The sequence below is a fragment of the Carettochelys insculpta genome, chromosome 2, assembly GCF_033958435.1.
Source record: "Carettochelys insculpta isolate YL-2023 chromosome 2, ASM3395843v1, whole genome shotgun sequence".
Classification (NCBI taxonomy): Eukaryota; Metazoa; Chordata; order Testudines; family Carettochelyidae; genus Carettochelys; species Carettochelys insculpta.
Genome location: NC_134138.1, coordinates 39,216,283 through 39,232,057, shown reverse-complemented (window position 1 = coordinate 39,232,057; position 15,775 = coordinate 39,216,283). Strand labels below are relative to the sequence as shown.

Sequence of the window (15,775 nt, the reverse complement as noted above, 5' to 3'; positions counted from 1 at the left end):
CACCCTGACAGTTAGGAACTTTTTCCTAATGTCCAACCTGAACCTCCCCTGCTGCAATTTCAGTCCATTGCCTCTTGTTCTATCCTCAGAGGCAAGGAAGAACAAGTTCCCTCCCTCTGCCTTATGACACCCTTTTAAATACCTGAAAACTGCTATCATGTCCCCCCTCAATCTTCTCTTTTCCAAACTAAACAAGCCCAATTCTTTCAGGTCCTAGAGAAGGCAAGGCTGGAGAGGGACAGCATGATCCTCATAGCCCCTGTGTGGGACCATCAGCACTGGTTCCTAGTTCTACAACAAATGTTGTTTTGCCCTCCATGCCCCCTCCCAATTGTCCTACACCTGTTCACACAGAATCGAGGGGCACTGTCTCATCCTCAACTATGAACATTATGCTTGATGGCATGGCTGATTCTTGGTTCAGCGCCTCAGAGAACCTATGCTCTGAGCAGGTCAGAGACGTACTGGTGTGTAGCAGAAGAACTTCTATACAAAAGACTTCTATCTACAAATGGAAGCGATTTACCTCTTGGTGTTTCTCCAAGCAACTACACCCTCTAGAGGTGCCCATACCGACGATCTAGTTTACCTACTTGACCTTAAACAAGGAGGGCTTGCTCTGCCATCCTGAAAGGTCCACCTTGCAGCTATACTGGCTTTCAGACATACTGTAGAAGGGTCAGTGTTTTTCATTCATCCTATTACAGACTGGTTCTTAAAGGGTCTCACAAACTTGTACCCTGTTTGTAAGCCAATTTTGCCTATATGGGGCTTGGACCTGATGCAGGACATGCTGTCTGGACCACCTTTCGAACCACTAGCTACTATTTCACTTTGTTTACTTGCCTTAAAAATGGAGTTTTTTCTAGGTATCGCATCAACCCAAGGAGTCAGTGAGTTGGCTTCAGTAGTGATGATTCCACCTTATACAACCTTATCTAAGGACACAGTGATACTATGTTTACATCCTGTGCTCCTCCCCAAGATCTCCTCAGAATTTCAAATAAATGAGCTGATGATATTACCATCCTTCTATCCTAAACTGTGTGCTTCAAATAAGGAGATAAGATTCCATGCACTGGATGTAAGGAGGTCCCTGGCCTTTTATATAAACAGAACAAAACCTTTCTGTAAAATGGACAGATTACTTATATACCTTGCCCAGAGATTGAAGGGTGAAGGGTTATCGTGACAAAGGATCTCAAATATTATCACATCTTGTATCAAGATGTGTTACTCATTGCAGAAAGTCACATTATCAGTTCCACCCAAAGCACATTCTACCAGGCCAATGGCAACTTTGAAAGTCTTTTTTCAGAGAAGCCTCCTTGAAGAACACTTGCAGAGCAGCAACATGGTCGTCCTACGACACATTCACTAAGCACTACGCGATACATTGCCATATGGAGGAGGGCACACACCTTCTGGCAGCAGTGCTTTCTGTGGCAAACAGCACATATCTTCCTCTATGTTTTGGGATCGCTACTGGGTAGTCATCTGAAGTGGAGCACCCACGGGAACCACTCGAAGAAGAAAGAAAAGTTACTCACTTGGATGGTAATGATGGTTCTTCAAGATGTGTCCCCATGGGTGCTCTGCTACTCACCCATTCATTCCCGCTTTGGAGTTTTGTGCTTTTATATTTTTCAGATGTTCCTGGGGCAGTCTTGAGGAACAGGCTTGGACTAGATTGTGCACATGACTAAAAGTGCGCAAAGGGCCCAGTGCTCTCCAGCACATGCGCGATTCAACTAACTGGCTTGAAAATCTCCAAACTGCAGTGCTGGTGTGAGCCTGACACCTGATGTGGAACACCCACGGGGACACAACTTGGATAACCATTGTTATTACCCAAGTGAGTAACTTCTCTTCATGCAGTAGTTTTATTGTGGCCTGATGGGTAATAGTAAGAAAGGAAGACAAGAGGAAAGCAAAGTTCTAAATTACTGGAACATTTGAAGATCTTTGAAGAGTTTATGCACAAGTAGTGTTAATGTTGTCATGAACCAAAGTGCCAGAAGATCTAGCAGTGAAGAATATTAATCCACTTTTATACAATCAAAGGGTTCATATTTTTTTTACTGTAAAGAAATAATTTGAATAAAATTTGACCCTTTCTACAATTATTTGTGGGTCAAATTGAACCCACCATTAAAATTCTCTAATATCTTTTTTATATTAGCATTTCAAAACTCAATTTAAATATTCACAGGGCTCTTTTTTAATAAACAACAAAATTCAGGTAATTTTCTTCAACTTTCTTGATTGAAGGAAGGCTGTAGTTGCAGACATAAAAAAGATGTATACCTATGAGCAAAATCTGAAATCAATTATATATATGAAATAACATAACACATCGAAAGAAATTAATCAAAAGGAAAAAATTCTACTATATGATTTTCTTGGTCTGCTACCTTCAGGCAAAGAATGTAAATGGGAAAAAAAAAATCAACATTCTTCTTGGAGATAAGGGAAGAAATTAAAATATCTCCTTCATACTAGATCCCTGATGCAACTTTTGTTAACAGTAAGTTGCTTCAGGAGGAACTGACTCATTTAAAATAATTCTGTGTGTGTGTGTGTGTGTGTGTGTGTGTTACAGAAATATAGCACTAGTCTTCCTATTAAACTCAGTTACATCAAATTGTATAGATTTATTGTATCCAAAAAACACCTATCTTCTTCTTTGAGCTCTTGCTCATGTTAATCCTATGTGTATGGTTCTCAGAGATTTTTGCCTTTGAAGTATCTGTAGGGCTGGTGGTTGTGCCTCCCAGAGTGGCACTTCCATGTGGTAGTATATTGGGCGCTGTGGGCCCTGCATCCTCTCAGTCTCTTCTTACAACATATGGTGGTTAGTCCGAGTGCCTTTTTCTGTGCAGCAAGCGCTAGTGATGTCTTCTCATCTGCAAACAAGCCTCTTGCCTTAGGGCCTTTGTAAATAGGTTGTTGATAGTGTTAATATGTAATTAAGCATAGTTGTTAGTTAGTATTTAGAGTCCCAGCAAGGACTTTGGCCCAGAAGGGGTGTACCCTGCTTGCCTGGCTTCAAGCTGTGTTGAGCATGCTGCAGGCTGATGCCTATCATTGATTCACACAACAGCTATCTCAGGTGCCTGGGAGAAAGCTATAGGAAGTACAAACACCATAGTTGCAAAAGCTTTCATCCTCATGCCTAGGAAGAATGGGACAAATGCTTGAGGGTTTTTCTGGTGGAAGCTGATCTGCATCCCATGCTGAAATCATCTACAACTGACACTGTGCCACATGGGTCAGCCTTAGAATGAAGTGCGCAGCTGGTACTACACTTGGCCTGGCACTGCTCCCTTCTGCTGATGTCCAGGAAATGGTAAAAGAAGCAGAGTCCTTCAGCACTGAAGGTCTGAGTGCCTATGGGCAAAGATCCCATGTGCCTGTGTTGGAGCTTCAAGGGGGTTCCACTGTTGATGGATCACCTGAAGCCTGTCCTGGAACCCACTTATCCCATGCAGTGGTAAGGGCTCTCAGCTTACAGTAGGGCCTGTAGACTCTGAAGCTGTTTTGGAGATTTTATGCGGAGCTGAGCCAACTGGCTCTTCAGGTGTTGTGCCAGAGAACTTAGGCAGTTCTTCTTCCAGCAGTGATGACACAAGTCCACTGAGGTGCAGCAGCGTAGACTGGCAGAACACCATTAGTCACCAGACTGCAGGTGCTGGTCTCTTTCACCACAATTTCTGTCCCTGGTCTTATGCCCCACTTCACTGGCCAGAAGTCCTAGGTCCTTGATGAAGTGCCCACCAGCTAGACACAGAATTCATAAGTAGAGGCACCTCTCCCTTTTGAAAGGTGGCGTTCTTCCTGAGATGGGAAAGGTAGAGCAATTTTGAAAGGAGTGTTGCATTCTTTCTATTTACTTTTGAAAGAATGCTTTTTGTGTGTAGATGCTCTGTGGGATCTTTCAAAAGAGCCCCCTTCTTTCAAAAAACTTTTGAAAGAACTTGTTAGTGTAGACTAAGGATGGCAGAATTGGATACAGGATCAATCTGTAAATGGATTAACCATGAAATATCATGCAATGGAACCATTAAAATCCGATAGGTATATACCTGTTAACCCGAAGCTGAATATATCCATTAATTTTCAGTTCAGTAAAGGTGAGCATAGTTTTTGTATAAATGACTTTTGTCCCTTGTGTAGTTGGATGATTTTTTGACCTGTGCCTGTACATATCTAGATATGGAAATATTGCTTCATTAGAGCACATATACTAGGGGTTTGTATATGGCCATTTGGATGTGTATGCACAAAATAAAACCACATCACAATACATACAGTTCGTGATTTTGCATGCATGTGATGAAATTTATGCTTCTCTTGTCAGATGCATGTACAAGTTGTGGAATTACATATGTGTATCTGCACTTGACCCTATCCCTAAAAATGTTTGATAAAAATGTTTTTAATTTGAGCTTCATATTAAAGAAACCACAAACCAAACACCATAAATTCACACCCTTTGCTGCTTTTGGAATTTACCTTGTTCTACTCTGTAGAGTCATGTGTTGCACTACATTTGCCATTCTGTTTATTTCTTGAAAATAATGTTAATGAATCATATAAAGTATATGTTTCCAGGACTGCCACAAGTGAATAACCTATCTATTCTTTCCTTAATTTATAAGAGGTAATTACTAGGCTGCTGACTAAATAGTGATGACCCCTTCAAGAAATTTGACATCTGTAAACAGGCAAAAATATTGCCTCACACATGCCAACTGAATTGTTCATATGTTCCTGGTATATTTGTCAAGCAGTTCTTATTTGAAAAGTAAAATAACTACAAGCCAATGTTCCAGCAGGAAGTCAGACTGCTAAAATATAGGCAAACAGTTATATGTCTTTGAAATAACTGTTTGAAAATACATAAAAAACATAAAAACTGCTTGAAAATACATTAAAAACACATGACCAGATCTGGCTAGTTATGGAACATGATGTTTTTGCCTGTTTGCATATGGTTGGACTTACCCGCCATACCCCCTGCACCTATGCTCTCTCTTTTCCTCCCCTTCCGTCCATCCACACAAATATAAAAGCCTCTTAACAACTGTTCCGTTGGTTAACAGAATCAGAATAGAAGACACTTTTAGTAGATCATCTGCAAGATTTCTGTGTTTCAATGAACATGCTACTTTTTTATTTTCTGATGATATACGTAGATACACTTTCTCCACTTACAAAGTATGAAAATCACTTTAACACTTGTGTTATTTTTTCACTTGCCTTATCTAAAGATGCAGGGACACTAAAAACTTTAATTTAACCTTTTGGTGTTTTTATAGCATTTATCGATGAATATGTTTGTACAAAAACAATTGTTAAATTAAAAATGAACTTATCTTCAATAAAAATCTTTAAAAGAGAAATGAAAATAGTAAATAACATGTATTTGCCTATTTCCAGCCTGGCAAAAGTACCATCATTTTATATACTCATCTTTTTAAAATTTCATAATTTCTGGGGAGTGTTTTTGTTGCATTTTTAAACTGAAATTAGAACTCATGTAACATGTCCTACTGGCAGCACTGGAGGTTGGAGTTCTAGACATACATGGAATGTAAAAACATTCCAAATTCTCCACAGATTCCTTGCTAATATGTAGTCTAGTCTGTATGAGATATCCATGCCCACATAATTACAGGCTTTCCCAAGGCTGCCAGAAAATATAGGTGGTGATTATGGTAAGTTTTTGATAATATACAAATAATTTCTTTGGGCACAGATTCAGTCATTCCCCCTGTGCCCTACTCCACTCCCCGCCCACAGCACAATGAGGACCCAGGATACTCCAGTCCAGCTGGAGCTTCCCTGTCTGCCATGCTGCTATGGGTGGGAGGCATTCCAGAATGGCTGGAGCAGTCCTGATCCCCGGTGCACCAAGGTGCCATGGGCAGGGGGTGGGCACATGGCTGGGGAGGCAGCTCCAGCCTTGCTGGGCTGGAGCAGCGTCATCTGTGTCCCATCTCCCCTTGGCTGCTAAAGACAGGGACAGCACTGGAGTACCCCACATCGACCTGTGCAGGCCCTGAAGGGCTTCAGCAACTGCGTCTGGCCTGGGGCTGCTCCAGCTGCTTCCAGTTAACTGGTAAGAGTCATGAAAAAACATCTCTAATTTGCTCATCAGCAAATGTGACTGGATGGGGAGTGCCAGCAGCCACCTCTTCCCAGGGCTCTGGGGTGGAGAGCACTGGCAGCTGCTGCTTCCCTGTGGCTCCGAGCACTCCCAGTATTCTCAAAAATCAGCATCCATGAGAGTTCTGAACACGGAACCCTTGTGAATGTTGAGACCCTACTGTAGTGACAAAAGGTAATAACCAGCTATTGGATGTTTGGACTATGTGAAATGAATTAGTAATCTCAGTCTGGTAGCTGTGTGTCCACAAAACAAAACAAAAATATCAGCAAAATTGCTAATGACTGGTAGCCCATTATAGAGGGCAGGGACTTAGTAGCCATGGAGGCTACAGAATTATTTTTTTATTGCCTCCTTCAGAGCGAAGTTGATGCCCAATAGCAGAGCAATGTGTGAAAACTTTCATTGTCATTGTCTGTAGTTTACTTATTCAAGGACAGAAGTCTCAGGTCTGTCAAGCAAATTTAATGAGTACTAGAATTTAATGTAACATTAAAATTCACATTAACTTTAGCCTAACAAACACAATATAAAAAGGGCTCTTTTCCCATGTATACATGTGGGGTTTGCATATGTAACTCCCATTTCCATTTTAAATATGACTGGCTTAAATACCATAACTGGATAAATGACAAAATAGATAATTTGCAAATATTTGAAAAATGTGGTAACATTTTGCACATTAACGATATATGCGAGCCATTTACTGATCTGGCAGAATAACGAGAATTTTTTTAAAATTGCTGAACACATTAGGTAAATTATCTGATGACTGTTATTTCATTATTTCTACGAAATTCCAAGGGAGCAATAGAAGATCCTAGTTAAACCATTTAGTTGTAAGATATGAGGCATTTATTTCATTTTACCATTAGATGATTTTGGTACAGTGTCCCTGATTCTTTTTAAAGGGCCCCTTGAGGATACCATTGAGGATGAAGAAGAGTGCCTGTCTGAAGAAAATGACATTATCTCAAAAGAAGAGTTTCCATTGGAGGAAAGCTTTTCTGCAGAGTTTGAGCCTGAGAATCTGAGTTGTGAAGAAATGGAATACTTTTGTAATAAAGGTAATCAGTGCAGCCTAGTGTTTGAGTGAATGAAACCAATATGTGCAAATGCACTTGGTCAGAAACATTTTGTGGTATTTGAAATGCACAAAAGCCTTAAAAGTATGAAGCCTTAAAATAAGAGAGTGCTTGTCTCTTGTTGAATCATCTTTCAATCTAGTAATCATTACTGAAAATATTTGAATATGTGAGAAGTTTTACTTTTTGGGATCTAGAACCCAGTTTATAGTGTTGTTAATCAAAATGCATTTATTTTAACTATTTTAAAGCAGGCCTCACAAATCCATCACATCCGATGCAGAGCTGGCAGTATAGGCATCCACTTCAGTGCTCTTTGCCCATTTTAGGAAGCTATGTTTTTGGATTTTAGAATTAAAATAGTTCTCAATTACAATACATTGTTAGAGCTGAAAGGTCAGTGATATGCAGAAAATCTGTCTTCTAAAGTTGTAGGTGCCTTTTTGATAATCAGTTGTAGGTTACTGAAGTTTTATTTATTTCACAATGGCTACATCTGTTCTAGCCACCCCCCTTTCAAAAGGGGGTTGCTAATGAGGCACATCGGGATATGCTAATGAGGCAGTGCTATGCATAATGGCGGCTGTGGCACTTTGAAAGTGCTGCTTTTGATTGTGCACAGCTCGTCTACACGGGGTCCTTTTCAAAAGGATCCCACAGATGTCAAAATCCCTATTTGGTTATAGGTGGACGAGCTGCACACAGCTGAAAGCCACACTTTCAAAGTGCTGTGGCCACCATTATTCATTAGCCTATCCTGATGTGTCTCATTAGCACCCCCCTTTTGAAAGGGAGATGCTAGTGTAGACATGGTCAATATGTCAGTTCATTCTCTTCAAGGTATGCTGTGCATCACCCAGCTGAAAGGAAGTCTTCTTGTTACAAAAAATTGATTTAATTTTCTTTGTGGTAGAGTAGCATTATTATGTTTGTCTTCTGCAGCTAAGAATGTTCCCCCACTATCTGGAACCACTGTAGGAATGTTTGGCTTATTAGTCAAAATGACCCAGGAAGTTTGGTTCAAGCAATTTTTTCTCTCTATTCTCTTCAGGGCATTTTTTTTTCCTTGCTAGGACAGTTTGATGGTCTCTAGTTTCGCATTCAAGATTTTCTTAGCAAACTGGATCTAGTCTCTTTGAGTGCGTTCAAGTGTTATGGCTCATATAGAATGCTGGTTACCATAGAAGAAGTAGATGGTGCAGTGGAGAAGGCAAAAAAATACAACTTGTGTAAGTTTCCAGTGCATGATACTGTTAGGAAGGGATCCTATTTGGTATCATAGCTAATTGGTCATTAGCAGGGATATGGCACCTAGGAGAACAAAGTAAGATGCTGTTTTGAATCCGAGATATATGGTTTATCATACTAATGCAGAATGAGATGGTATATGAAAATATTTTTAAGAACACAATGAGCAAATCCTTTTAATATTACTGCCATAGGCAAACACAGTACCTACTACGAGCAAAGTAGTTGCTCACGCTTACCCTGGATGCTAGTTTGCTTGGTTGTGTGGACATATTTGCTAGACTCTGGGATTATTTCATAATCATTTCATGGAGTAGCTCAAGATCTTTAACTGTTTTTTGCATGGTCCACATGCTGTGTCCTCCAGGATCCTCTCTAACCTGTTTAGAATACCACATGACCCCAAGGGAGAGTGAAGGGACTCTGAGAAAGGATTCAGATTGGACCAGTGCAGTTATTGCATTCCACTGTGTGCTCATACTGGTTGGAAAGTCTACCTACATTCTTCCACAGACTCCATTGCTGTTCTATGTGACTAAATGCAAAGATGTATTTTACTTACTTATTTGATTTACATGCAATATTAATTTGCATATTTATAAATATTGGGGGTTTTGTGGGGGGAAGAGCAAAAATTAAAGAAGAGATGAGTGCGAGAATCACAGGGATAAAATCAGGGATTGTAAGATGCAGAGAGCCAAAGGTGAGGGTTGGGTCAGGAGCACCCTCCTGCAAGATCTATTCAAGTAAAATGCAAGACAAAGGTACAAAGGCTGCCCTCACCTTATTAAGCACAAGATAGGAGATGTGGGATTGAGAGTCGCATGTACTGGCCAAAAACTGTGGGATCTTCCTAGTTCCCCCTGATTGTAGTCCAGGAAGTCTCTAATCCTCGTGGTAACAGACAGAACCACATTCCAGCATACTGAGGGGGACCCATCCATTTGAACACCTAGACTGGGGTTGTGTAGCAGCTGCCATGAACCTGATGGCCACAGTGTCAGGTCCTGAGTTGGTCCTGTAAAAGATGGGCAACACTAAAAGGTCTTGAGAGATACCCAGCATAGAGATAGAAGATCTGTTGGGTATATTGAAATAGTGATAGAAGAAGATCGAATTCCATGATGCACTTGCTGAACTTCCAAAGCTATTCTTCAGGGCCTGGAGGTGCAAGAAGGATATAGAGACAGAACCTACGTGTTGTCCACCCTCCTCTGCGCGAAGGCTCAGGAAACCCACAGAGACCCAGTACAACACTGACCCAAAGAATGCCAATATCTTCTGGAGGCTGAGCAACACACAGATGGGGAAGCTCAGGGTGTTGAGCTGGTGCCAGAGCAATGATGACCAGTTGGTTGATCAATCGTTCTCTCCCTTGGAGGGAAAGGCAACAGATCAGCCTCGTCCACTTCTGCAGCTGCTCAGCCACCCTATTCTTCAGATCAGACCAGTTCTCCATTGGGGAGGGATCAGAGGCATAAAAGAGGATGCCCAGATATAACAGCATACCCATGTTCCACCAGATGGCCTAGAGCACGAGTGGGAAGGAAATCCCGCTTCTAGAGCACCAGCTCATGAACGTCATGTGCAAGAGGTGAAGGAGAGGCTCAGTGTTGATGGTGTAGCACTACCTGGACATTGGTCATCCCTGATGCACCCTTCAACAAAAGATGACTGGTTCAGTTAGGGTCCAACTGAGTTTGATTAAACATTCCACAAATACATGCAATGCTTGGAGAATTTGGCTGTTACTGTCTCTTTAAAAAGGTATCTATTGTTACCTTAACTCCAGCTTTTTGCTTAAATGTATTTCTGAGTTACCAAATCTGGCAGTAAAACAGGTGACTTTCGTTTAGGTACGAACATCCTCAAATATCCAGGAAATGGAAGTTGTAAACATAACTTTTGGTTCTTCATGGTGAATGTCATTTGAATTTTGACACTCCTTTCTTGAGGTGATATATATATATGAGTAGTTTTAAACAAAGCATTACCCTATTCACTGCAACTACTGCAAGGAGAAAACAAAAAGTCTGAAGTTAATGGGACACACAAAATCCCTAATCTCTTTCCAACCATCACAGTCTAACAGAAGAGTTTCACTTTGAAGACAACATTGAGCCTATCTTGGAAAAAAATGGAATAGTAGAGTAAGAAGGCATTGAAATGGACAGCTCTAGTTCAATATTTTGCATCTCAGAAATTTAGTACTGGTCCCAAGAGGCCATTATTTTCCCCCTTTATGGACAAAACACAGAAGGGAAAAAGTCATGGGGAAAACAAATTAGATTAATCACATGGAGTTTCTGGCACCATCCTCCCAGTGGATTGGTTTGTGGTATTATTAAATGAGGTCCACTGTTGCTAATTGTCATGTTTTTTTCATGAGTGTCAGGATATATGGTATGTCTCTTAAAACGTGAAATCTAGAGATGACAAGATAATGACAGCAGATGTGGAATAGTCTTGGAGTTAAATAGAGGGAAGAAGCAAAAGGAGGTGATGGGTATCGGTGATGATTAGGGGAAGGAATAGGAGTAGGATAATCTGTTGGTATTGACTGTTATGGTGTTGGTGGGTATTCAGAGCCTCCATGGTACACAATCTCCTATATCACCTGGCTTCTGCATTCTGTGGGGTGTTCTAGTAGTAGCACTGTTAGAAAATTCCTCCAATAAACTGTCTTATCCCACTGCCTTACTGCTAGAGGCCACATTAACAAATACTGTGCATAGCAAATCTGCAGATATTATTGACTGGGAAGGCAGTCCAAGCACCCTTAATATGGTTTGTGGCCTTCAGGACCCAATGGAGGTGGCTGGTGCAACCGCAAACCGGTAGTTAGTAGAGTCAGTTATATATGGTGCATGCTTCATTGTAACTGAGGCTAGGCTGCTTCAGATGGTGATATAGTTCCTAGCACAGGTGCTCAATTTATGATCAAGAGGTATATGGTTAGAGCAGGAAACAGTAAGTTAACATTCTAGGTTACATTATTTCTTCCACTGAAGACTGCTATAATGTTTTAATTTTATATATATTTGCAAAGTGTGTGATAAAATGGGGCCCTGATTCCTGATTTGGGTCCCTTATAGGCCACATGCTTTTCCAGTAGAGGTAGGTGAAATATGGTTTATCAGGAGCTCAAAAATGCTATTCCTGAGTCAGCAAGAGGGGAATGCTTGCGCCTAGGAGTGTGCAACCTTTACTCATTCTCTGGGCTCATGCTCTGTCTGTGGCAGTGAAGACTGAGCTTGGAACCTGTACTGAGCTTTTTGTTCATGGATAACATTTTGCCAGTAGGCTGCCAGATCAGCTTAGGTCTGGATTTTTTTGTTTTAAACCATGTGACTATATGGTGCACTCAGTCTTCAGACTCAAGGAAACATCTGCAGAGTGATTGTCCATATGAGAGTCAATACAATGCTAAGTTACTTTCCTTCATACTGTATGTGAAAAGCTGTTACCCCCTCCATCTGTAATACCACCTAAACATTTAAGACCCTGACAATGATTTTTGTGAGTTCCTTCTACTCTCTGGTGTGTGTGGTTTTATTTTATGTGGTTTGTTTGTTGGATCAGAAAGTAGGTTTAGCCATTTTTTTCATAAACCTTTTCCAATCAATAGCTTTTCTTTCCTCCTCAGCAGTGACTTTAATGACAAATTTTTACATTCTCTGATTGTACAGTGACTGGAATCAGGATCACAACGCAGCTATACTGTAATCACTTTGAGCTCAATAAGAAATCTTTACAGGCAACTTTGTTCTTTTTTTTTTTTAATGGGATTAAGAAGCTCAGCTCTTTAAATTCCTGCATATAACACTGACATTTCCTGGGCATGTGTTGGACCAGGGAGTTCAAAAAGAAGGAATAAAAAAGAAAAGCCAATATGACTTTGTTTTTTACCTTGCTGGAGGAGCTGTTTGTACAAATCGCCTATAAGCTTATTGACCTGAATCTTTGACTCCTTGTTTTCTCTGGATTTGGCTGGAGTGTAGACACTGATGGAGAACACTGATAGAGATGATTGAACAGCCCCCAGCTTTGCTTGGCACCAGAGCACCCTTCCCAACCTCCAGCCCAACACTGCATCTCTTCTCTGGCAATAGTTCTGTTTTCCTGGAGCTCATACTTCTTTAAGTTTTTAGGTACTCTTTATTCATTAATCTTTTTTATGTAGGCTTTCCAGGTAAATGAAGGGCACTCTTTTTTTCGTAGCAAGGATAAGAAAGGGCATGTATATGGGATGATGGGTTTTTATCTTGTAGGACAAAATAGATCATGGATGCCATGAAAAAAAACAACACTTTTCAATAACATTCCTGTGAAGAAATACAGTATCAGACTTATTTATTTGCATATTGATTAGCAGTTCAGGAGTAAGGCTCTCTATTCAGCAGTGTGTGAGTAAATTTCAGTTATTTGCATTCCATTCAACTGAGGCATTCTAGTTTTTCTGGCCTAAGAATCTTCCATTTTATCCGAGTCAGTATATGGATCCAGAGAAGTAGCAAATCTCTCCTGGAAGCTGTAAAAAGGACACAGTAGTTACAATGGGCTCTTTCTGTGATGGAGGGAATTCTTTTTCTTAGTAAAATGTGCCTCCTTAAACTCTTTGTGTGTCATTGCTTTCTAACCCTCTCAGAAGGGCCACAACCTTTTTCATGATAGAAAAGGAAGGAGAGAGCAGAAAATGTCTCAAGCTATTTTTTCACTAAGTCAAATCTTGGTCCTATTGAAATGCATGCCAAAGTTTCCAGTGATTTCAGTGGAATCAGGATTTGGCCTTTTGTATCCATGCGAAGGCTGCTTTTAATCAGGATGCAAGGGTAGGCTAATTGAACAGAAAACTCAATTTCACAATTAGCTAGTAAGCTGGATTTGAAGAAAAGCAAACAAAGGGTGTTGTTAACTACAAAATGGTTTTAAAATGTGCAGTGTTGTAGGGTGAGAGTAGGATTCTAAATTGCTTTAAAACTTTACAAAGCATTTTAAAAAGAAAATAACTCCTGTCTTTTCAGTCAGTCCATTTTGGGTTCTTTTAAGTATAGTGAAATTTGCAAACTTTATTACCACTGTTGGTAAATGGATTATTTAGTCACTACAAGTACTGTGCTGTCCCATTTCCTAGAAATTGTGAAATTTTAACCTGAATGGTGATCTAAAGTAAGAATTTCAAATGAATTAGAAGTAAACTCTCCAACACACAAAAAATCTAAATTACCTACTTTTTGTTTATTCCCTTGCATATGATATTACATCTGTGTATTGGTTTCTGATTTTAGGGGGTGGAGGGTGGAAGAGTCTATCTTTTCCTTCTGATTTTTTTTTCTACTCTACTTGTTTTTGGATGTTTTTGGAGGGTTTTGAGATATTTCCTGAGGATTCACTGTCAGCCTAAGTCCAAAGAACTCATTTGTACATAAACTTAGCACCCTTAATCAGCAGCTATGGGTGGTGGCAGTAATATAACTCTCAAAGCATAATAAAAATAAAGGAAACCCTCATCTCTGATCTGATGGGATACATATTATTTCTGGAAGGATTATGATGGATGACACAAAACCAAAGGAACCATTTACTTGTGACAGCTAATTCTGTCATTTGTTTTGCTAACCAAGATGTCCTGACTGTTTTTGAAACAGCTAATCAAAATGTTGCAGGAGTAATACTCTGAGAAACAAGCTGGATTGATGTGGATTTCTAAGATAACAGACAAGAGTATTAGCTTTTGTTTTCTGCTAATCATTGCTACATATTTCATGGAGGAGTCTTGTAGTTTAGCTGTAGCCCGTTACCCTCTGGGAGTGGGAGGATACTCTGCTTCACTATGTCACTGAGTGTTACCTAGAGTCAGGGAATTAGCAGAGCATTGGACAGTTTAAGGCTCTGGTCTGCAGACCAGAGAGAGGGCAAATAAGGTATCTGGCTTTCAAGCCAGGCAGAGTTGTACACATCTTTGAGATCTGCCTCTGGGGCAGGGCAGGGAAGCAAGCAGTTTCAGGCTTTGGTCTACAGGCAGCGTAGAACATGCAATAGTTAGGGGCTCTGGCCTGCAATATGGACAGACCAGCAAAGGTGTCTGGCATCCTAGCTCCAGCAAATAGCCAACAAAGATAGATTTCTTGGCCTAGAGAGGGGAGGCTTCCATACCAGTGATGCAGTGGTGATGGGTTAAGGGGCCTACATCCACCTGACTCCACTGGGTGCCAACCCTGTGCACTAACAGTGGTCAAGTATTGCACCACTAGGTCAGCGGGAAAGTCAACTGTAAGATGCTGAACAAATCTCCAACAACAAAGCAGCCAGACTGATATTGACTGGCCAGCACCACTTCCTTTCCTTCCCCGTGGTTTATCTGGTTCTGTAGGGAGTCCTCCATTTCCATTAGGTCAGTGGCCAGTGGCAGTCCCAGTGACTTCTAAGGGCCTTGATCTGCAGGCAGCTCCAGCAGCTCTGGCCAGTCCTCAGCCTAGCATGGGTCCACTGCAGTCTCCCTGCTCTCTCCTTCGATAGCTGCAACCTAAATGAGCTCCAGGACCCACCCTTTATACCTTCTGTCTTGCTTCCTGATTTTCTGGAAGGAAGTTGTGGGGAGAGCATAAGCATAGCCTGGCTTTGCCCGTTTGGGTTCAGAGAGTGGTCCCTCCCCATTTTGCTCAGTTGGAGGCCTCACCATGCTACTGCTTCACCTTGTGGCAAGAAGATTTAACTGCTTCTTGGTACAGAGGTTGCTGGAAAGTTACAATTCAAATACAAGCAACAAACTATTTGCAGTAAGACAAATTAAAATTTCACTGTGTTAGAAGAAGGCACCTATTATTAATTGTTATGTGGAAAATGGTGTTAGGAGAAGACAGTATAAAAAAGAGGAAGAATACAGAATCATAAATGATCACAATGATAAATTTAAAAGCCTGAGATATTTCTCTTCTCTGTGTCATGTTCACTCTTTCATACCAGTGTTTGAGAGAGAAATTGATATAAGGGAAACATCTTAAAATAAGAAAATAACAGAATTTCTGCTGTAGTGCATTCTTGGAGGCTTGTCTGGATTTATTTGGATCCCTCTCTCTATTCTACTCAAAGTTAAGATACTTCATTAGGATGCCTCCACAAAACTTTTTTGAAATAAGTGCTGTTAAGACAGGGAATAGAGCCTATTTTGAAATAAGCCAGAGTGTGTCCAATAGGCTCCGTAAGCGTAGATGCTTTATTTCGAAATAGCTAAGTGCTATTTTGGTGTGTAGCAGTGTTATTTCACCTG

The 15,775-nt window shown here is 40.6% G+C and overlaps 1 protein-coding gene across 4 annotated transcripts in view; it reads left to right on the top strand.

Moving 5' to 3' along the window:
* The window catches only part of ZFPM2 (zinc finger protein, FOG family member 2), a 484,892-nt gene that overhangs the window by 111,332 nt on the left and 357,785 nt on the right, over positions 1 to 15,775 (top strand). For 2 of the 4 annotated variants that reach the window (XM_074986762.1, XM_074986766.1), the window contains exon 2: positions 7,084 to 7,239. The exons of the other annotated variants lie outside the window; for them this stretch is intronic. In XM_074986762.1, coding sequence (XP_074842863.1) covers positions 7,084 to 7,239 — 156 coding nt within the window. The remainder of the gene's footprint in view (positions 1 to 7,083; positions 7,240 to 15,775) is intronic. 4 annotated transcript variants of the gene reach the window in all.